At 46.1% G+C, this 22,097-nt stretch overlaps 1 protein-coding gene across 1 annotated transcript in view; it reads left to right on the top strand.

Moving 5' to 3' along the window:
- The window catches only part of JAG1 (jagged canonical Notch ligand 1), a 69,210-nt gene extending 47,586 nt beyond the window's left edge, over window positions 1-21,624 (top strand). The window contains exons 13-26 of the mRNA XM_080998980.1: window positions 668-821; window positions 2,609-2,773; window positions 3,729-3,842; window positions 6,549-6,662; window positions 8,143-8,256; window positions 8,932-9,048; window positions 9,726-9,753; window positions 10,328-10,413; window positions 12,345-12,458; window positions 13,455-13,564; window positions 13,659-13,895; window positions 16,129-16,260; window positions 17,371-17,521; window positions 19,359-21,624. Of these exons, the coding sequence (XP_080855106.1) occupies window positions 668-821; window positions 2,609-2,773; window positions 3,729-3,842; window positions 6,549-6,662; window positions 8,143-8,256; window positions 8,932-9,048; window positions 9,726-9,753; window positions 10,328-10,413; window positions 12,345-12,458; window positions 13,455-13,564; window positions 13,659-13,895; window positions 16,129-16,260; window positions 17,371-17,521; window positions 19,359-19,816 (2,094 nt within the window). The 3' untranslated portion in view covers window positions 19,817-21,624. The remainder of the gene's footprint in view (window positions 1-667; window positions 822-2,608; window positions 2,774-3,728; window positions 3,843-6,548; window positions 6,663-8,142; window positions 8,257-8,931; window positions 9,049-9,725; window positions 9,754-10,327; window positions 10,414-12,344; window positions 12,459-13,454; window positions 13,565-13,658; window positions 13,896-16,128; window positions 16,261-17,370; window positions 17,522-19,358) is intronic.
- The last annotated feature ends 473 nt before the right edge of the window (window positions 21,625-22,097 follow it).

Genomic DNA, 22,097 nt, shown 5'->3' with positions numbered 1-22,097 from the left:
CCTGAATACCTGTATTCACCAAGTAGCGCTATGGACCCCTCTCCCTCTCTTTTTTTTAATAGCTGTGGGGCAAAGAAACCCAGGGCTCCGTAAAGTACACTGAAAATTTGCAGTGCATGTTTTCCAAGTTATTACAAATCAGCCCAAATTATTTAAATTTAATACAATTTCCTAAAACAATCAGGTTTCCCACTCCTGTTGCAAACATATGTCCATTACTTCCTCACTTACCGCTTCCTTCCTCTTTAATCTCCTCTTAGTCCTTTGCTTGATCTTAGTCCATTCTCACAGTTGACATTTATAGTTTCCTTGCATACAGCACCTCTGTTGTTTTTCATGAATATAAAATCCATTTCACATGTGTACTCCTTTATAAACTTTCTCAGAAATGGTGCGTTGAGAAAGTTAACTGCCATTAAAAATTGCAGTAACTCTTGCATGCTAGACCTTTGCCCCCTCCTTGATAAACTTTTCGTTTGAGTGCCGTTGGCAAGTGTTGTTTTGTATGCTGTACACAAGCGATCGGGGGCGACAGAATCATCATAATAATAATAAAAAGGTCAGATTCCGTAGCCGCTTCCTGCTTGCGGCAGTGTGAAGGATAATGATAATGAGCACTTTGTCTTAAGGCGACCTCTTTTTCCCCTGCCTCCCCTTTTCCTCCTAGTTGGACATAGATTATTGCGAGCCCAACCCTTGCCAGAACGGGGCGCAGTGCTTCAATTACGAAAACGACTACTTCTGCAGCAACTGCCCCGAAGACTATGAGGGAAAGAACTGCTCGCACCTCAAGGATCACTGCCGCTCGACTCCTTGCGAAGGTAGGCGTTGCATCTGGCCGGTCCGCTACGTTGCGGCCTGCTATTTTTCCGGGGAGGTTGGCGGAATGTGATGCTTTGCTTTCTAAAGGTCTTGAGTTCAATTCCTGACGCTTTCCGCCAGGACTGGGAAAACGCCTTTTTTTTGACATCCTGGAGAGAACTGGCATCTACTGGGCAAATGGTCCGATATGGCAGAGGTGAGGAACCTTTGCCCCTTGGGTGTTTCCGCACTACAAATCCCATCAGCCAGTTTTCAAGGATGATGGGAGTTGTTGTCTAGCGACACCTGGAAGGCCAAGGGTCCCACTATAAGGCAAGGGTGTGGGGAACCTCAGGTGGGCGGCCCTCTTGTAAGGATTTCACCTGGCTTGACTCTGTCCTTGATCTGTGATCGTACCCAGCATGGTGGGTGCCCACCTGCAGCCACCAAGAAGTGTGGTTGGCGCTGCGGTCTAAACCACTGAGCCTCTTTGGCTGTTGCCTATCAGAAAGTCGGCGGTTCGAATCCCCGTGACGGAGTGAGCTCCCGTTGCTCTGTCCCAGCTCCTGCCAGCCTAGCAGTTCGAAAGCACACCAGTGCAAGTAGATAAATAGGTACCACTGTGACAGGAAGGTGCTCTGGTTTCCGTCACGGTGTTCTGTGGACAAACGCTGGCTCTCTTGCTCTGAAAGCAAGATGAGCGCCACAACCCCATAGTCTCCATTGACCGGACTTAACTGTCCAGGGCTCCGTTACCTTTTCTTTCCTGCAGCCACCTTTGGGTATGTGGCCCCTGAAACACTGTCCACAAGGGATGGTGGCTTCAAAGACCATTTTCCAACTCTGTTTTTGGGCATCTTTTTTTAACTACCATATTCCTAGCTCTGTCGTACAGAAGGCAAAAACAGCGGAGTGTTGGCTTTCGGGGGTGGGGAGGGGGTGGCAGGGAGTAATTCTGCAGCCCTATATGTTGCCCTTGTTAGGCCACGGCTTATATGCGTGGCTCAGAATGGGACTTTCACTTGTAGCTCAGCTGTGTCATCATAGTGTATTGTGGTTCCTTGGTACGAGTCGCTGTGGCCCTGAGGCTTTTGGGTACAGTAGTACCTCGGGTTAAAACTTAATTCGTTCTGGAGGTCCGTTCTTAACCTGAAACTGTTCTTAACCTGAGTACCACTTTAGCTAATGGGGCCACCCGCTGCCGCCGCGCAATTTCTGTTCTCATCCTGAAGCAAAGTTCTTAACCCGAGGTCCTATTTCTGGGTTAGCAGAGTCTGTTACCTGAAGCATCTGTAACCCGAGGTACCACTGTACTTGAAAAAGGCTTGCATTAGACCTCAGGTGGCTAACCTCAGCCCCCTGCCCCATCCATTTTTCCTAGACCTTTCAAGACCCTCACAAATTTTGACAGCTCAGATGGGGGCGGGGAAGTAAACACAGCTTGGGGGGGGGGGGAGATAGATGGGGAAGTTTAAACCTCCCTGCCTAGCCCACGGGACAAGACAACTATGACCCCCCACCCGAATCATCATACTAATAATTTGAGTTGGGAGGAGGCAGGAGCTGATCTCTGTGGCTTAGCTGAGAGGCGCGGTTGCATATCAGGGTGTCCTATACTTGCACATGGGAGTGGGGTGCCCCCCGCCGCTGGAATGTGGCTCCCGTTGGCGAAGAAATCTGGCCCCCGTTGTTTTATAGGGCCTGCTTGTTTTAAGAGAAAGCACAAAGCCCTTGACCCACAGGAGGCCGGGGACGGCGTGGGTCTCTTGAGAGCTCATGTTGGGTCCGTGTCTCCTTCCCCCTGCAGTCATTGACAGCTGCACGGTTGCCGTGGCGTCCAACAGCACCCCGGAAGGCGTCCGCTACATCTCTTCCAATGTCTGCGGTCCCCACGGGAAGTGCAAGAGCCAGGCGGGAGGCAAATTCACGTGCGAATGCAGCAAAGGCTTCACCGGCACCTACTGCCACGAAAGTAAGTTTCTCCTTGCCCTGCTTTTGTGGTGAACCCGGCTCTCCCTTTCTCCACAGCCACCTGTGTAAATGCCTTGCACGCCGCAGCTTGTTTGGCCTTGGGAGCCAGGGGTTGGCTGCAGTCACCAAGGACACTTTTGGACTTTTGCTCCAAGTTCGTTCCTTCCTCCTTGGTGGGCCAGTTGATGCTAATATTCCCTTGGCCTCAAGGAAACTCGTTTTAAAAGGCTCCTAGCCTTGAACGTAAGGGACGCGGGTGGCGCTGTGGGTTAAACCACAGAGCCTAAGACTTGCAGATCAGAAGGTCGGCGGTTCGAATCCCCGCAACGGGGTGAGCTCCTGTTGCTCGGTCCCTGCTCCTGCCAACCTAGCTGTTCGAAAGCATGTCAAAGTGCAAGTAGATAAATAGGTACCGCTCCGGCGGGAAGGTAAACGGCGTTTCTGTGCGCTGCTCTGGTTCGCCAGAAGCAGCTTAGTCATGCTGGCCACATGACCCGGAAGCTGTTTGCGGACAAACGCCGGCTCCCTAGACCAAGAAAGCGAGATGAGCGCCGCAACACTAGAGTCGGTCACCACTGGACCTAATGGTCAGGGGTCCCTTTACCTTTAGCCTTGAACGTGCACCTTGGGTTTATGTTTTGTTTTTTTTAAAAAATGCCAACTTTATAAACATACAAAAGGCCTCCAGCAGTAGATGGCAAATTTTACGCTGGGGGGTTTTATGAGCCGTCTTAAAGGAATGTTTTCAAACCTTTTAAGGTATGGAGAGTTGGCTTGCTTTTTTTAGGAGCCTTCTCCTTTTGCTTGTCTTTTTTCTTCTTTTTTTTTTGCACTGGGTTGCAGTTTGGGTCCAGACGGAGCAAGCTCTGGGTTCAATGGTTAACCCACCTCCTTCATCCAGCCCCAGTTTTCTAAACTTCCTTTTTTGTGCTTCATCTCTTTTAATTTTGTTGCAGACATCAACGATTGCGAGAGCAACCCGTGTAAGAATGGCGGCACGTGTATTGACGGCATCAATTCCTACAAATGCATTTGTAGCGATGGATGGGAAGGCACCTTTTGCGAAGCCAGTAAGCGGATCTTTGTTTCTCTACTGGAAGGGAGGTGGTTGAGGGATGGAGACTCTGTCGTTCTTCGTGTTGACACTTTTCACATCCTCTGTCTGGACTGCAGTCCTGAAAAGATCTTCTTAAGGAGCAGTTGGTGTTTTTTGTTCTTAAAAGAAAGACGCTACTCTTTTATTTATTTATTTATTTATTTATTCATTCATTCATTCCATTTTGATACTGCTTTATATTTTTAAGAAAAAAATCTCAAAAGTCATTTACAACATAGTAAAACTTCAGATAAAACAATTCAGAATAAAACATTGCTAATTTTTATTCGTTTTCAATTACAATAATCCAATAATAGCCTCAGTATAACAATGCCAAATTACAACACAATTCCCAATATTAATCATTCGAATACCAAAGTTCATAATTTAGGTGGTCCCCACATGCTAGAATTGATGGTTTGATTATTTCCTTTATTCTTGCGCTCCAAAGTCTTACTGATTTCAGTTACATTCCAGTTACAATAATAATCCCTTATACAGCAGCTGCAATATTTATAACTTCCATTTGTATTGACACATTTAATGATTTATAAGTCCACAATGATTTATAAGTCTACTTCACTTGAATAATAAAACATTGCTGAAGAAAGTCAAATATCAAGCATACACTCAAAGCAACCTACTTAACAGGAAACTAAAATATTATCTCAAAAGATTTCAAAATGAAACATTACAAAGGAGGTTAACTGCAGAATGCGCGTTCAATACAGCAAAGTGAATCGAGAAAACCTTGAGGATTGAAAGCATTGCTAATTATAAAATGCACATTTAAAACAGCATAATTAGCAAGAGAATTAAATGTTATCATGAGCAAAGAACATATCTGCTGCTGTTGCTGCCAGTCCTGCCAATGGTGGTTCATGGCATCTGGCTTCTGTGGAAGCTCAGACTCAGTGACCTGGGTCTGCACTAAGAGACAGCCAAGATGGTCTCTGGCCTCCTTAGCGGCCTCAGCTTTTGTAGCTGGAGTCAATCAGGGTGCTGCCCTCCCAGGCTAGGTGGAAAGAGGCCTGCCAGGCAGGGAGCAGGTCTTCTAGAACTCACAGCCAAGATGGCACCCTCTCCATCTCTGCCTGGATTTTGGTTCTTGATTTGGGCCAGCAGACAGACAGCTTGCTGGGTTTCTGCTACATATGCAGCACCATAAGCTACAGAAGAGTTGCATTCCTCTTGGGCTTGCCACTCGGAAGGTTGGCAGTTCGAATCCCTGTGACGGAGTGAGCTCTCGTTGCTCTGTCCCACCTCCTGCTACAACCTAGCAGTTCAAAGGCACGCCAGTGCAAGTAGATAAATAGGTACGGCTGCAGCAGGAAGGTAAACGGTGTTTCCGTGCGCTCTGGTTTCCGTCACAGTGTTTGGTTGCGCCAGAAGTGGTTTACTCATGCTAGCCGGAAAGCTGTTTGTGGACAAACGCCGGTTCCCTCGGCCCAAAAGTGAGATGAGTGCCACAACCCTATAGTTGTGTTTGACTGGACTTAACCATCCAGGGGTCCTTTACATTTTAACCTTACCTGTATTCCAGTGGTGATGCACAAACACATCTTAGAATTGGCAAACCACACTTTTTCTTTAGTAAAAATCAAAACAGCTGCTGTTCTGATCTAAATTGCTCCCCAAGCGGAAGAAAGTTTCTGTATGTCGGATTCCTTTTTCGACTTGACTAAATGTTTTGTGGGTTGCCAATCTGCTTGTGTGTAACGTGCTCGGCACAAGATGCTTTCCTTGCCACGGTTCATGGAACCGTTCGATCTACTTAAATGATCTGGCTGGCTCCTTTGACTCTGGAGTTAAGTGACTCTGGAGTTGCTTAAGCTATATTTTTGCCTTGTTATAAACCGGAGAAGTTTTGAAGAGATAAAAAAGATGTACGTTTAGGGATGATACATGTGATGAAATCCTGGCTGCCAGTAATTTGAGTTCAGAAGGGAATGGGTCACTTAAACTAGAGTGATCTTTTTGCCAGCCCAAGTACTGCTGAATAAAGGGCTTGAATGTTTTATATCCATGTATTTTCCTCTATAAAGACAGAACATCTCATTGCTCCTGTCTTGGCATCGTAGAACAGCCTCCCCCAACTTTGTGCCTTCGAGATGTTGGGACTCCAATTCCCATCAGCCCCAGCCAGCATGGGCAGTGCTTGAGGACGATGGGTGTTGTAGTCCAACAATTTGAGTCCAAACATCCCCCCAGCCCTGGTTTATGAGGCTTCTGTCGGTAGAAACCTTTACTGTAAGGCTTTCTCTTGCTGTCATTTAGTTTTGAGATGATGACTAGCTTCTAATCCACACACAGTTTCCCATCTCTGAAATACCTCCCTTTTCCTCTCCGCTGCTTCGAGAAGGCAGAGGAGGGGCTGAACTGCTAGCCTTTGGCCTTGACACAGAATCATTATGTAATAAGGCCTCATTTGCTTTCAGCTTAACTGTTATATTTGTTTCGAGGGAGCCAGAGTGGTGTGTGTTGGCAAGGGAAGTTGAAAGTGAGCGGTGGGGTATGGTGCAGAATAAACATGATAACGTCAGCGGTGGCATTAAGGCGCTTAATCCAGACTTTGGGATGGGAGGGCAAAAGGAGGGCTGTGACATGCCTGGGGATAAAAGCAAGCTCCTTTGCCACAGCGCTTCTTTCCCCCCCTTTAACTCCCTCCTCTTCCTTCCAGATATCAACGACTGCAGCAAAAACCCCTGCCACAATGGAGGAACATGCAGAGACTTGGTGAACGATTTCTTCTGCGAGTGCAAAAATGGCTGGAAAGGGAAAACCTGCCACTCGCGTGAGTGTTTTTTGGGAGATATCCCAGATCGGTGCCACCACTAAAGTTCGGCGGTGCCTAGTTTGGCCTATGAATGGGGCTGGCTTATTATAATAGCCTCATTGGCCGATCGTCACCGTGTGCCGTAAACTGGCACACGGTGAAAAGGCAGCCTCTCCACTCGCTCCCGTGTCTCACTCCTCCCCTAATGGAAACAACAAACCACAACGCTTGGCTTACCTTGATGTCGGAACCTGAGATTGTGGTTTTGTTTTTTCCCCCCTTCCCCATAAACAAATTGCGATCAGCAAGCCAAGATGTGTACTTGGCTCTGCGATCGTGCTTCGTTGGGGAGAAGCAAACCACAATCTTGGGTTTGGGACATCGCGAGGAGCCAAGCTTTGTGGTTTGTTTCCTTGCGCCGGGCAGGGGAGCGAAGCCGGAGTCATTGTTTACAGCAAGCCGTGGTTCGTGGCTGACTGCGTTGTGCAACGAAGTGTCGTTTTTCCCATCCCCCAAAGTACATTGAGTTTTGTTTTTTTTTAAGCATCAGATCAGGAGCTTGAAACTAGATGCGGTATAGGCACACATGCCAAAGTTCTTCCTTAAGATTAATCTCTTTATTTCCCGGGTGCCAAACATGGACAGATAAACTGGGGGAATGTCAAAGCTCAAGGTCTCTGTGCCTCCTGTCAATCAAACGGCCATTCCCAAGAACCAATTCTTGAATGCACATACGTGTAGTGCGGTTGGTGTTCACGTTCTAAGACCATGAGCTGGAAAGGGTAAAAGAGTATTGGGAAATGGTACATAATGAATTAATAAAAATGTTCAAAAGCACTTTCCCAAAAAATCCAGAGTACTTTCTGTTGGGGATAACTCAGACTGAAATTCCCAGGGGTCAAAAAAGGCTATTTATGTAAGCAACAACTGTGGCCTGTGTTAGGTTAGCCCAAAAATGGAAAATGAGCAAGGTCCCAAGCAATGAAGAATGACAGAATATGCACAACTTGCAGATTTAACATATAGAATAAGAGAACAAGAAGAACATACGTTTAGAGGAGATAGGAAAGCGTTTATTGAATATAGGGAAAATAATTGTGTACAGCTGAAAATGCTGGTAGCATGAAGATAACTTCAACAGTGTAAATAAGTTTTGATGGCTGTAATAATGGAATACTGAATGGTATAGTTTCTGTAAAATATGCAGGGATTTATGATATGTAAAATGAACCATGGAGAGAGAAGAAGGGAAGTCACTGATATCTTAAGGATGTGAAAATGAGTACTTTAAATGGTAAAACAGAAAATTTAATAAAAGTTATATATATAAGACCATGAGCTGGAAGGTGGGATGCAATAACTTTCAGGGAAACGGGCAAGCTGTTTCTGCAACGATTTCCTGGAGAGCCTGTCTGCCCTGCACCCATTCCACATACAGCTTGAGGGGGAGTGCGTTTCGCTTCTAACTAATCCTGCTTTTTCATTCGAACGCCTGCAGGTGACAGTCAGTGTGACGAAGCCACATGCAACAATGGAGGGACCTGCTATGACGAGGGAGATGCCTTCAAGTGCATGTGTCCCGCAGGATGGGAAGGAGCCACCTGCAACATCGGTTAGTAAATGGTCGTGGGCTCTGCTCATCATAATATATTTTGATGGGTAGGGGGACCTGCGGTCCTCTGGATGTGACTGGACTCCCTTTCCCTGTCCTGGCTGACCAGTGGCCGTACTAGCTGGGGGCTGGCGGGTGTCGGGAGTTCAGCAGCATTATTTCCTTGTAACATTTGTACACGGCCTCGGCCCAGTATACCCGAAGGAACGTCTCCACCCCCATTGTTCGGCCCGGACACTGAGGTCCAGCTCTGAGGACCTTCTGGCGGTTCCCTCATTGCGAGAAGTGAGGTTACAGGGAACCAGGCAGAGGGCCTTCTCGGTGGTGGCGCCCTCCCATCAGATGTCAAGGAAATAAAACAACTCTTTGACTTTTAGAAGACATCTGAAGGGAGCCATGTTTAGGGAAGTTTTTAATCTCTGATGTTTTGCTGTATTTTTGATGTTTTGTTGGAAGCCGCCCAGAGTGGCTGGGGAAACCCAGCCAGATGGGCGGGGTATAAATAATAAATTATTATTATTATTTATTTATTTATTAAATTTATTACGCTGCCCTTCCTCCGTACATCTCAGGGCAGTTCACATTCAGGCCAGAGGTTCGGCATCCCTGATTTAAAACCCTGTGCCGTTTTTGAGAACTTTGCCAGAAACTCTGTTTTGCTTCTTCTTTTTCCAGCAAGGAACAGCAGCTGCCTCCCGAACCCTTGTCACAATGGCGGGACTTGTGTTGTCAGTGGAGATTCCTTCACGTGTGTGTGCAAAGAGGGCTGGGAAGGACCGACTTGCACTCAGAGTAAGCGCTTTCTCTCTTTTCCCCTCTCTATCATATACCCAAACTCTTTCTGAAGTGGCGGTGGCTGACGATGAGAAAACTGGCTCATCTCGTTGCCCTCGGGGATTTGAGATTAAAACCAGAAGGGGGAAGCTGTTTGATGTGGGGCGTTCGCATCACCTGAATCATTGGGCTTTAATGACAGTGTGGGACTGGAGCTTTGACCTGGGCCTGAGAAAGTTGCAAATGAAATAAGTGGAAACAGATGTTTTCGTGTTCACAATGCCGCTTCCCTTCAACCCACCCACCACCCTGGAAAAAAACATTAACTCTGGTTCGTTCTCATCTGTTCCTTGGTTGCAGCAGCCTGGCCACTTTGGAATCTGTTGATGTTTCTTCCTGACAATACTTTGCAAAGAATCCTATGTGCATTTGTTTAGTGTGTGTGTTTTAGAAATTTAGTTCAAACCTGTTTTGGAAGGGGACACCTGTAGACAGTGCTTTTTTCTGGGGGACACACACGCAGGGGTACGCATACCCCTAAACATTTTGTGACTCTGTTTGGCCTCATTGAGGGCAGTACTTCAATACGAGTAGGAAAATGAGAGTAAACTTTTTTTAAAAAAAAAGAAAAAAAAACACTGCCTGTAGAAATCCAGAGTGCTAATTGTGCATCTTTGTCTCTTATCTCTTTGCAGATACCAACGATTGCAGTCCGCATCCATGGTAAGCAGATGGGCCTGGGACTAAATTGCACTTTTAAACCGTCAAATTCAGCATATTCTGTCAGCTTTTGGATCCAATCTTGTATAGAGGGAATTTCATTACTCTTCCATTTAGCCACGATAAGAACTCTTTAAAAGCTGCTTTTAAATGATCTAAAGGATGGAAGTTGAAGGCTGCCCATAGAAATAAATGGGGGGATTCATGATTTTAATGGAGCTGGGATTTGGCCTCAGTGTGTCTACTCCCACCCCCAGCACCCCAGAAACATCCCCAGTGGACACAGATCATTTTCATTGGACCCAGAATAGGGGACCTCTTGGATAGGGGAACCAGGTGGGAGGAAAGGACTGGAGTGGCCAGAAGCTTAAATACAGAAGCAGTCCATGCTGCAACATTTTGTCACAGGTCCCATTTGTGCAACAGTATTCTCTTCTACTTTAAAATCAAAACGGGCTGGTGTTGCTTAAGTTACTATTGTGTAAGATGCTTTTTGCTAAAGGGCTTAAAGAACATGCATTTGTGAAAGTGAGAAAGCGTCGGCTAAGCAAAGTTCTTTCTTGTTCTCCCCAAACAGCTATAATAGTGGGACGTGTGTGGATGGAGACAATTGGTACCGCTGCGAATGCGCTCCAGGCTTTGCAGGTCCCGACTGCAGGATAAGTATGTGTTAGCAATCCTTCAGCTCTTAACTTTGGCCTAAAGTTGCATTAGAACAGGAGGTGCAATATATGTTGTTGTTTTTGCTAAATTGCGGTTTGCACATATGGCGCTTTCTGTGTCGCTTGGCAAGAGACTCCAGTGGCAGTTCTTTTAATCAAATATAATGTCCCTGAGAGATCTGTGCCCCTGTTTGCAGGAGAAAATGAGTCATGCTAAAAGTCTCCTGAAAAACAGTAGAGTAAGTTGGTTCTAACTTGCCCAGAGTCCTGTGGGTTCTGGTGACCGCTAGCAATCTGTGAATTGGAAACTTCAAGTGTCAAGAAGAGCATGGGTAGGCAAACTAAGGCCTGGGGGCTGGATCCGGCCCAATCACCTTCTAAATCTGGCCCATGAACAGTCTGGGAATCAGCGTGTTTTTACATGAGTAGAATGTGCCCTTTTATTTAAAACGCATCTCTGGGTTATTTGTGGGCATAGGAATTCATTCATTCATTTTTTATTCCCCCCCCCCAAAAAAAAAATATAGTCCAGCTCCCCACAAGGTCTGAGGGACAGTGAAAAAGTTTGCTGACCCCTGTCAATGCATTTCATGGGGCTTCAAAGCTCTCCTTAGACTGGGCCCTTTCAGAGCTCCTGTGATGAGGAATTCTGCCCAATAAAAAATGTTTCCTAAATTAGTAGCAGAGGGCGTTTTTTGCCTGCAGAACTAGAGGTTGCGTATGTGTTAAAAGCAAGAGGCCACCTCAGGATTTAAAAAGAAGTGCAACCAGAAAACAAGAAATAGTTTATGCCAATAATGCAAATTGGACATGGAGGCCACATTGGAAGGGCATTTTTGTTGAGGGGAGAAAATGGCTGGCAGGTCCCAGGTCCTGGAATCAACCCCCTTAGCTTCTCTAGCAGTGTTAGAAACTCAGATATATAAGCTAGGCTCCAAATAGCTCCTTAAAACCAAGGTTGCAGTCGCCAAAGTGAAATGCCTGGTTGCCATTTTGGGGGCAAGGCGGCTCTAAAGTCTTATTTTTCAAATGATGGACTGGCTGTGATTGATTGATTGATTGATCAGTTACACATCTGGCTAGTTCAGATGACAACCTTCAGTGGTTCTCAACCTGTGGGTCCCCGGATGTTGGACTACAACTCCCATCATCCCTGACCACTGGTCATGCTGGCTAGGCATGATGGGAGTTGTAGTCCAACAACATCTGGGGACCCACAGGTTGAGAAACACTGAGCTAGATTAAGAACTCTGAGAACTTATTTAAGTTCTCACCTGATCCAGGGACAGTCTACATATATATTGGCCTATTCCTGCCTCTTTTTCTGAATGGTGACCATTTAGAACATAGGAATATTCTTCACAACCTATGAGCAGGTCAGTGGGAAGGGGGTAGGCAAAGACAAGCAACAACAAGCAACTAACGTTGTTCGCTGCTCCTGCTCTTGCTGCACAGAAAAAGCCTTTTGGTTCCTGAAATTCATTCCGGTTGTGCAGATAAAATATAACTGGTAGAATTCTATAGGATGTGTTGCTAGTGTGTGGAAAAAGTCAACATTTGAGGATCCTCTGGCATGCACCTCCAGATGGTGGAGATGTCAGGTGCCAGGGCATCTTCACTTGGTAGCAAATGTGCAAAATGCGCACTTGACTCTAGCCAAGACAGAAGATACTTGGCAAGAAACCCCAGAGAGCTAGCCCTGGTACTGTAAAAGGCAGCTTTGTAGGTTAGCATATGAGCTTTGCTGAAAATTATTAAGTAACTACTTGTGTCCTGATTTTCCTTTAAAATCTTTTTTAAAATTTTGAGCAAGGTTCGCAGCTTTACAACTCTTCATTTGGGTGGGTGGGGGGATTGATCCATGCAGCCCATATTAATTAATTACATCATCGTTATTCCTACTAATCTTCTTTCCCCCTTCTGCCTCACCAGATATCAACGAATGCCAGTCCTCGCCCTGTGCTTTTGGAGCAACATGTGTCGATGAAATCAACGGGTACCGTTGTATCTGCCCAGCCGGCCGCATTGGCCCCAGATGCCAAGAAGGTATTGGATATATATATATATATAGTAGTTCGTCGCTTATAAAGTAAAACAAAGCCTCCTTTCCTTCCCAGTAGTTAATATGGATGAGCAAACAATTCCAGAATGTCTATCTGTGCTGGTGGGAAAGCTGAGGTGGGGAGCCTGTGGCCTTCCACAACTCCCATCATCCCTGACCATCGCACATCCTGAACGTTGGTGCTAATGGGATTTTGGAGTCCCAATTTCATTTGGAGGACCACCCCTAAGACGGAGAATTCAGTCTTATGTTGGAGGGGATGCCAGGAAACCGGGACTTACATTCACATGTGGTGGGGGTGTAAAATATGTACAATTTTTTATGGCAAAGGGTGTTTAAGGAGATAACAGAAATCACCGGGTTAAAGCTGACCGAAAGTCCAGCGGTAGCATTGTTATCAATTTATGATGGGGTGGAAGGTACACTGGCTTTCAAGGACTTGCTCACAAATTTACTGACAGCTGTGCGAGTTATTATAGCTAGGAAGTGGAAGGGGCAAACAGAATATAAAATGAAAGAATGGTATAAAGAGGTGTGGGATATAGCTATTAATGGTAAACTAACATGTGCCATTAAGGTAAGATGGGGAATATGCAGGAGAAATGATTTTGAGGAGATATGTTTGCAGAATTTGTACTGTTAAAACGGAAAGGGGTCAAACTATCGCAGGAGGCATTGAAATTTTGGGAGGTTGGATAGTTACGATGGAATGGTCTTGGTGGCGGGGTGCACAGTTTTATTCTTTTTTATTTATGATTATTATGTTTTCAAAATAAAATAATATTAATAATAATGATAATGATAATAATAATAGAAATACCAAAAAAGCAGCTTGTTGAAAAAAATTCTACATATGTACACATCTGTTAAAAAATCAAACCCAATACTCGGGTTCCTTTACTTAAAGTATCTCATAATTAATAAAATGTTGAGTCCAAGGCATCTCTGTGAGTTAATCCCTGAACCGCTTTCCCTCTCAGTTTCAGGGAGGCCTTGCATCGGCAGTGGGCACATTATTCCAGATGGAACTAAATGGGACGACGAGTGTAATAGCTGTCAATGTGTGAACGGAAAAGTCACGTGCTCTAAGGTACTGTCCTGGGACCCCTGGCTGCCTCGGCCTGCCTCCTTTTCAATGCGTTCCAAGTGTCCGGCTGCCAACTGAATGGTCTTTTCCGTTCTAGGTCTGGTGCGGTCCGAAGCCTTGCTTGATAAGCGCCAAAGTTCACAGCGAGTGTCCCACAGGCCATACCTGCCACCCTGTCAAAGAGGACCACTGCTTCGTAGGCCCCTGCGACAACATAGGCGAATGCTGGCCTTCCAATCAGCAGCCCGTGAAAAGCACATGCAACTCCGATGCTTACTATCAGGACAACTGTGCCAACATCACTTTCACCTTCAATAAAAAGATGATGACTCCAGTAAGTTGGTCTCGAAAAGAGCAGCTACACAAATGCCTTTGCAAGCAATTCCAAAGCATAAACTGACAGGGCAGCTGTCTACCAGCTCCTTCTGGTACGCAGGCTAAGACCCTACCTGCCCGTGGACTGTCTCACCAGAGTGATGCATCCTCTAGTTATCTCCCGCTTGGACTACTGCCATGCGCTCTACATGGGGCTACCTTTGAAGGTGACCCGGAAACTACAACTAATCCAGAATGCGGCAGCTAGTCTGATGACTGGGAGTGGCTGCCAGGACCATATAACACTGGTCCTGAAAGACCTAGATTGGCTCCCAGTACGTTTCTGAGCACAATTCAAAGTGTTTGTGCTGACCTTTAAAGCCCTAAATGGCCTCAGCCCAGTATACCTGAAGGAATGTCTCCACCCCCATCGTTCAGCCTAGACACTGAGGGTCTTCTGGTGGTTCCCTCACTGCAAGAAGTGAGGTTACAGGGAACCAGGCAGAGGGCCTTCTCGGTAGTGGTGCCCGCCCTGTGGAACGCCCTCCCATCAGATGTCAAGGAAATACAACCTATATACAACTTTCTAGGATGCTCCATGGAGAGGATCAGAGGTAGAATAGTGGGAGCAGCAGCAGATGTGACTCTTAGCTTTGGACATCAGGTTTACATTCGAACCACGGGAAAGTTGGAAGGCCACTCTTGCTCTAAACCCATGCGAGCAAGAGGCAGTGCCATAGATCAGTGATATATTTCAGCCGGGCAAAAGCAGTTCAAGAGAGTGTAGAATGAGGCCAGTATGTGATATGCAGCCTGGGGAAAGTCTCAAGGCCTTGATGGGCCTCATTCAGCCCTGAAGTCCCCTCACCCCTGAGGTTTAAAAAAGCCATCTACCACAGAAACCACTGTAGCACACCCTTCCCTCCCGTTCCTCTAGGCTACCTGTATGCCTTGCTGTATTCTGGCATCCACCCTTTGGCCCAAGGAGTTTGACTTGCTCACAGCAACTCGGTTGAGCAAGGGATTGAACTTTTTAAATTTTATATTCTTTATTGAAAAATAAAAAGTACAAGTGCACAGAGGGAGACCTGAAGAAACGAGAAATAGTACCTGTGTAGAAAACAAAACGACAGGGACGCGGGTGGCACTGTGGGTTAAAACACAGAGCCTAGGACTTGCCAATCAGAAGGTTGGTGGTTCGAATCCCTGCGACGGGGTGAGTTCCCGTTCCTCGATCCCAGCTGCTGCCAACCTAACAGTTCGAAAGCATGTCAAAGTGCAAGTAGATAAATAGGTACCATTCCAGCAGGAAGGTAAACGGTGTTTCCGTGCACTGCTCTGGTTCACCAGAAGCAGCTTAGTCATGCTGGCCACATGACCTGGAAGCTGTACGCCGGCTCCCTCGGCCAATAAAGCGAGATGAGCGCAACAACCCCAGAGTCGGCCACGACTGGACCTAATGGTCAGGGGACCCTTTACCTTTAGAAAACTAAACAGAAATAAGATATTATGTACATTACAAAAGGGGGGGGGGACTTGTTATTGTAGTTAACCAGACCTTAATCTAATGGGGCATTTATAAAGCAAGGGATTAAAGTTGGCTTTCCCAAAGCCAAGCCTAACTAGCTACCGGGGGCTACCTCACATTTGACATGTAATAAAGGCGTGCATTTAGAAAAGTATGAACGCTAAAAACATGTCCCATCCAGGTGTACTCATCAGGGAGTTGAGATCAGTCTGAAGTTCCCTATGGAGTCCACACTTGGACCCCGCCATATGCAGAGTCAACGTCAGCAGATCTCCAGGATTTAAAATTGGGGGGGGGGGGGTTCCTCTACCTGGAAATGCTAGGAACTGAACCGGGGACCTTCTAAATGCAAAACATGTGTTGTACCACTGAGCAATGGCCCTTCTCTGGGCAATGGCCTTTATTCCTTGCCAGTGACCCAATTGGCAATTGTGGATATTATGGCTTCTGCTATAATGTAGATCAGGGATGGGGAACTTTGTAGTTGAACAACCTTTGGAGGGGCCCAACTCTCATCATCGCTGACCATTGGCCACGTTGCCTGGGACGGATGAGGCTTTAGGTCGACCACAGGTTCCCCACTCTTGACCTAAGAGGCAACGTTCTCTGTGGAGTTGTAGCCAGGTGCAAATGGCAACGAGAGAAGTGCCATTGATTTATGTTCTTGCCATATGTCCTCTTCTGTCAAAAGTACTCATGTTCTGTGTTTGCTCTTTTCCCACAGGGCCTTACAACTGAGCATATCTGTAACGAGCTGAGGAATCTAAGTATCTTGAAGAATGTGTCTGTGGAATACTCCATCTACATCACGTGTGAACCGTCGCACTTGGCACACGATGAAATCCACGTTGCGATTGTAAGTCTGATGGTTGGCATGCCTGACTTATCTCTCTAAACGTTGAGACGCATTGCTCTGTCTCAGTGGGAAAGAGTAGGTTCTCTGTTTAACTACGATCTAATTGGATATTGCCCATAGACATAAATACAGGTGATATAAACAATAAAACGGCAAATGCAGCAATTCAGGTTCTGAAAGCAATGACAAAATACAGCCAACATGTACAAACAAAGCTAGTGGCAGCAAGGTGTTGTGCATTAAAATGAACAACAGTGAATCTTGGATGTTAACACATTTGGAAGATTGTGGAAGTGAATTGTTATTATTGGTTAAATTTGTGTACCGCCCTATACCTGCAGGTCTAAGGCGGTTCACAACATAAAATCACAGTATAAAAACACACACACACAAACCAAGGACAACCCAATAATCTGCCCCCCCTTCCCAAAACATTTTAAAAGCGTATTTGATGTCAATCAGCCGAAAGTCTGGATAAAGAGGAATGTTTTTGCCTGGCGCCTAAAGGTGTATAATGAAGGCACCAGGCAAACCTCCCTGGAGAAAGCATTCCACAAATGGGGAGCCACTACAAAAAAGGCCCTGTTCTCGTGCTGCCACCCTCCGGACCCCCCCATGGAGGAAGCGCACAAAGAAGGGCCTCAGAAGATGATGTCAGGGAAGGTTCATATGGAAAGAGACGGTATTGTGGTCCTCAGCCATCAAAATGAATGTACCAGCAGAACCTGGGGGGGGGGGATTATTCTGGGATCATATCACCACCACAAAGAAGATCCTGTCTTGTGCTCACTCATCAAATCTTCCAAGATAGCACCAAGAACAAGACAGCCAATGCTGATCTTAATCCCCAAACAAGCCTATTGGAGGGTCCTAGAGTCTAGCTTCCCTCCCAAAGGATGTTTTGAAAGGGTTGGCATTCTGCGCAATTCACTGGATTGACATTGGCACTTGGTAATAACTTGATGCATGTCCTGTACTTATAGAAGCTAGTGTTCCCCATATTTTGATGTTAGACCAGAGTCTCCATGTTTGTTTGGTCCTCTTGTGAGCATTGGGTTAGAGATTCTTCTTCATGTTGTCTCTAATACACAATCTTACTCTTTCACGTAGTCTGCCGAAGATATCCAGGAGGAAGAGAACCCGATAAAAGAAATAACAGACAAAATTATTGATCTGGTGAGCAAGCGTGATGGGAATAGCACGCTTATCGCAGCGGTTGCAGAAGTCCGGGTACAGAGGCGACCAATTAAAAGCAAAACAGGTAATTTTTTTAAAAGAGGGGACTGCATTTTCTCATGCATTGGTTGAGGGCTGGCAGTAGGAATGGAAATTGCAAGTGGATAGGAAGCCGTTTCACTCATAGCCTGTTTCCAGACTTCCCGGCAGGGCTTATTCTTATGCAAGGTTGCTTTTCAGCACAAATTCTAACATATCTCAAGTTTGCTCTAAAATTACTTTTATTCATTGTTAGACACAACCTCCAAATACAGGATAGTGCTGATTTGAGCTTTAACGAATGGCTTGAACTGACATTTGATGCTTTATTGTGTTTTTAAAACAAGAACAATAAACATTAAAAATCTTCCCTATACAGGGCTGCTTTCAGATGTCTTCTAAAGGTTACATAGTTACTCATTTCCTTGACACATCTGTTGGGAGGGCGTTCCACAGGGCGGGTGCCACTGCCAAGAAGGTCCTCTGCCTGGTTCCCAGTAGCTTCGCTTCTTGCAGGCAGGAACCCACCAGAAGGCGCTCAGTGCTGGATCTCAGCGTCCAGGCTGAATGATGGGGGTGGAGATTCTCCTTCAGGTATATGGACAGAGGACATTTAGGGCTTTAAAGCTCAGCACCAACACTTTGAATTATGCTCAGAAACTTACTGGGAGCCAATGTAGGTCTTCCAGAACCAGTGCTATATGGTTCTGTTGGAGCCGCCCAGAGTAGCTGGAGCAACCCAGTCAGATGGGCAGCATATAAATACTATTAGGTAAAATATTATTATTGTTGTTGTAGGGATGCGGGTGGCACTGTGGTCTAAACCACCGAGCCTCTTGGGCTTGCTGATCAGAAAGTTGGCGGTTCGAATCCCTGCGATGGGAGTGACCTCCCATTGCTGTGTCCCAGTTCCTACCAATCTAGCAGTTTGAAAGCACACCAGTGCAAGTAGATAAACAGATACTGCTGACGGGAAGGTAAACGTGTGCTCTTATTTCCGTCACGGTGTTTTCTTGCGCCAGAAGCGGTTTAGTCCTGCTGGCCACATGACCCGGAAAGCTGTCTGTGGACAAACGCCAGCTCCCTCCGCCTGAAAGTGACATGAGCACCGCAACCCCATAGTTGCCATTGACTGGATGTAACCATCTGTGGTCCTTTAACTTTTTTAACCTTTATTATTATTATTCTTATTATCATTATCTGGACCTTCTGCATGCAAAGCAGATGCCCTAAAGGTAAAGGGACCCCTGACCATTAGGTCCAGTTGTGACCGACTCGGGTTGTGGCGCTCATCTCGCGCTATAGGCCGAGGAGCCAGTGTTTGTCCGCAGACAGCTTCCGGGTCATGTGGCCAGCATGACTAAGCCGCTTCTGGCGAACCAGAGCAGCGCACGGAAACGCCGTTTACCTTCCCGCTGGAGCGGTACCTATTTATCTACTTGCACTTTGATGTGCTTTCGAACTGCTAGGTTGGCAGAAGCAGGGAGCGAGCAACAGGAGCTCACCCCGTAGCGGGGATTCGAACAGCTGACCTTCTGATCAGCAAGTCCTAGGCTCTGTGGTTTAACCCACAGCACCACCCGCGTCCCTACCACTGAGCTATCTGAGCTGAGTAGTGATGGTGTTGTTGACGAGAGTCACCCTTGCCAGTGTGGTTAAGAGTGGTAGACTCGTAATCTGGTGAACCAGGTTCGCTTCCTCGCTCCTCCACATGCAGCTGCTGGGTGACCTTGGGTTAGTCACACTTCTTTGAAGTCTCTCAGCCCCACTCACCTCAGTGTTTGTTGTGGGGGAGGAAGGGAAAGGAGAATGTGAGCCGCTTTGAGACTCCTTTGGGTAGTGATAAAGCGGGATATCAAATCCAAACTCTTCTTGCCTTCCAGATTTCTTGGTCCCGTTGCTGAGCTCCGTTCTGACCGTGGCTTGGATCTGCTGTCTGGTCACGGCCTTCTACTGGTGCATCCGCAAGCGCCGGAAGCAGAGCGCGCACACGCACACGCCGTCGGACGACAACACCACCAACAACGTCCGGGAGCAGCTGAACCAGATCAAGAACCCCATCGAGAAGCACGGCGCCAACGCCATCCCCATCAAGGACTATGAGAACAAGAACTCCAAGATTGCCAAAATAAGGACACACAACTCCGAGGTGGAGGAAGACGACATGGACAAGCACCAGCAGAAGAGCCGCTTCGCCAAGCAGGCGACCTACACGCTGGTCGACAGAGACGAAAAGCCCCCCAACGGCACGCCCGCAAAGCACCCGAACTGGACAAACAAGCAGGACAACCGGGACTTGGAAAGCGCGCAGAGCTTGAACCGCATGGAGTACATTGTATAGCAGGCAGCCGGGCGCTGCCTCCTAATCCATACTTACCAGTTGGAGTCAACTCGGAGCTTGTAGTTCTCAAAGCGGTTGTGTAATATTTTGAGTCTAAGGCTATTATTTGCTTAGAATCCCTGTGTTAATTTAAGTTTTGACAAGCTGGCTTACACTGGCAGTGATAGTTGCTGTGGTTGGCTGGAATACCAAGCGCTGCATTCCACATCTATGCAAAACTAGTCAAAAGTGCCGCCCCCCCCCCCCCCCCGGTCAATTCAGCCGCCGCTGATGCATCTCCTGGCAAGTTTCATCAAGGTATCATGTAGCCTTTTATTATTTAGCCTTCCTTCCCCTAGCAAAGAATTCCTTCCTTCCTTCCTTCCTTCCTCTCTCTCTCTCTCTCTCTCTCTCTCTCTCTCTCTCTCTCTCGATGTCACAATTTACACAGTCCCTGTGGGGAGGGAAGGAGATAAATTTTATTTATTTATTGAAATTAGAGTTCTTTTGTATATTGGTTTTATGATGACGTACAACTAGTTCTGTATTTGAAAGTGCCTTTGCAGCTCGGAACCACAGCAACTATCGAGAAAAAAAGTAAAAAAGTTTATTATTTATTTTTTTTAATTGTATTTTTTTGTGGGGAGGGCAAGTGGGGAGGGATTGGGGGGGACTTCTTGTCAGCAGTTGCTGGTAAAAAAAATGAAGAATTGAGAGGAAATGTGTCAAAAGTAGAAGTTTGTATAGTTATGTAAATAATTCCTTTTTTTATTAATCACTGTGTATATTTGATTTATTAACTTAATAATCAAGAGCCTTAAATATCATTCCTTTTTTTTTTTATTTATATGTATGTGTTTAGAGTTGAAGGTGTTTTTTCCCCCCCATAGCATTTGTAAGCTTATGGCTTCTTTATCTTTTTAAAAATCTTTTTATTCTACCCCCCACCCCTTTGTTACATGTTTGCCTACATGCCAAAATTTAAGGTGTTCTGAAAATCAGTTTGTTTTTAAAGGATAGAGAAGGCTTTTGTGGCCTTGAAACAGGCTTTCTGTACGATGTTGAGTGCGCGTTTTGTCTTTATTCTTTGAGAACACCTTTGATAGTATCACTTTAAGAATATTTGTTAAGTACCAGCTGAGGCAGTTTAGAATTAGATTAGAATTTTATTTTATTTCCCCCCTCCTGGCTGCTTTAGAAGTTGGGGCATGGGGGAGGAGGGAGGGGGAAAGAGGAGGGCAGGCAGATCATCTGCCGCGAAGCAGTTTAAGGGAACACAACTGAGCGATAACCTTCTGTAGATGAACGTGTGACCGGTTGCATGTAATTAAAGAGAGAAAAAATATCGAATTAGTGTGTGGAGTTGGAAACACCGAAATCTTATTTTGTAAACTCTTGATTTCCCCCACCCCCACCCACCAGCACAGATAGGTGGTGCTGAACCATTTGTAGGTTTTTTTTAAAACTTCTTTTCTTTGTAATCTACTGCATGTAGAAAGTATTCCGATAAGCTAGTTGTTGAATACTTGAACAGTAGAGTGTCCAGTTAAGATCACTGTGTAGATTTGCCATAGATTACACTGCCCGCCTTAAGGAGTGAGGAAATCAAAGTGCTATTACAAAAAGTTGGAAGATCAAAAAATCAAAATTGCAAAAAAAGACAACAAAAAGGCTTAAAACTGAGTAATCTCGCTGGGTAAACCACCGGGATCACGAGGATATCTTGTATGGTAATATTAGTGTTACACGGACATGAAAATACATCTCTGATGTGTTTATTCCTGGCAATAAATCTTGAAAAATATTTATTAAATTTTTTTGTATAAAAACAGCGTGAAGATTGAGCTTCATTAAGATGCTTCCAACATGAATGTCTTCAAATGCTTCCCCCACCCCCAACAATAGCTATGCTATAAAGGTAAAGGGACCCCTGACCATTAGGTCCAGTCGTGGCCGACTCTGGGGTTGTGGCTCTCATCTCGCTTTATTGGCCGAGGGAGCCGGCGTACAGCTTCCAGGTCATGTGGCCAGCATGACTAAGCCGCTTCTGGTGAACCAGAGCAGCGCATGGAAACACCATTTACCTTCCTGCCGGAGCAGTACCTATTTATCTACTTGCACTTTGACATGCTTTCAAGCTGCTAGGTTGGCAGGAGCAGGGACCAAGCAATGGGAGCTCACTCCATTGCGGGGATTCGAACCGCTGACCTTCTGATCGGCAAGTCCTAGGCTCTGTGGTTTAACCCACAGCGCCACCCGTGTCCCTCCCGCTTTTCCTTAAGACGTGCCTGTTTTCATCGGA

This window comes from Podarcis pityusensis (assembly GCF_964106645.2).
Source record: "Podarcis pityusensis genome assembly, chromosome: 3".
Classification (NCBI taxonomy): domain Eukaryota; kingdom Metazoa; phylum Chordata; class Lepidosauria; order Squamata; family Lacertidae; genus Podarcis; species Podarcis pityusensis.
Note: the sequence above shows the minus strand (reverse complement) of the source record. Positions and strands in the feature narration are given on the sequence as shown.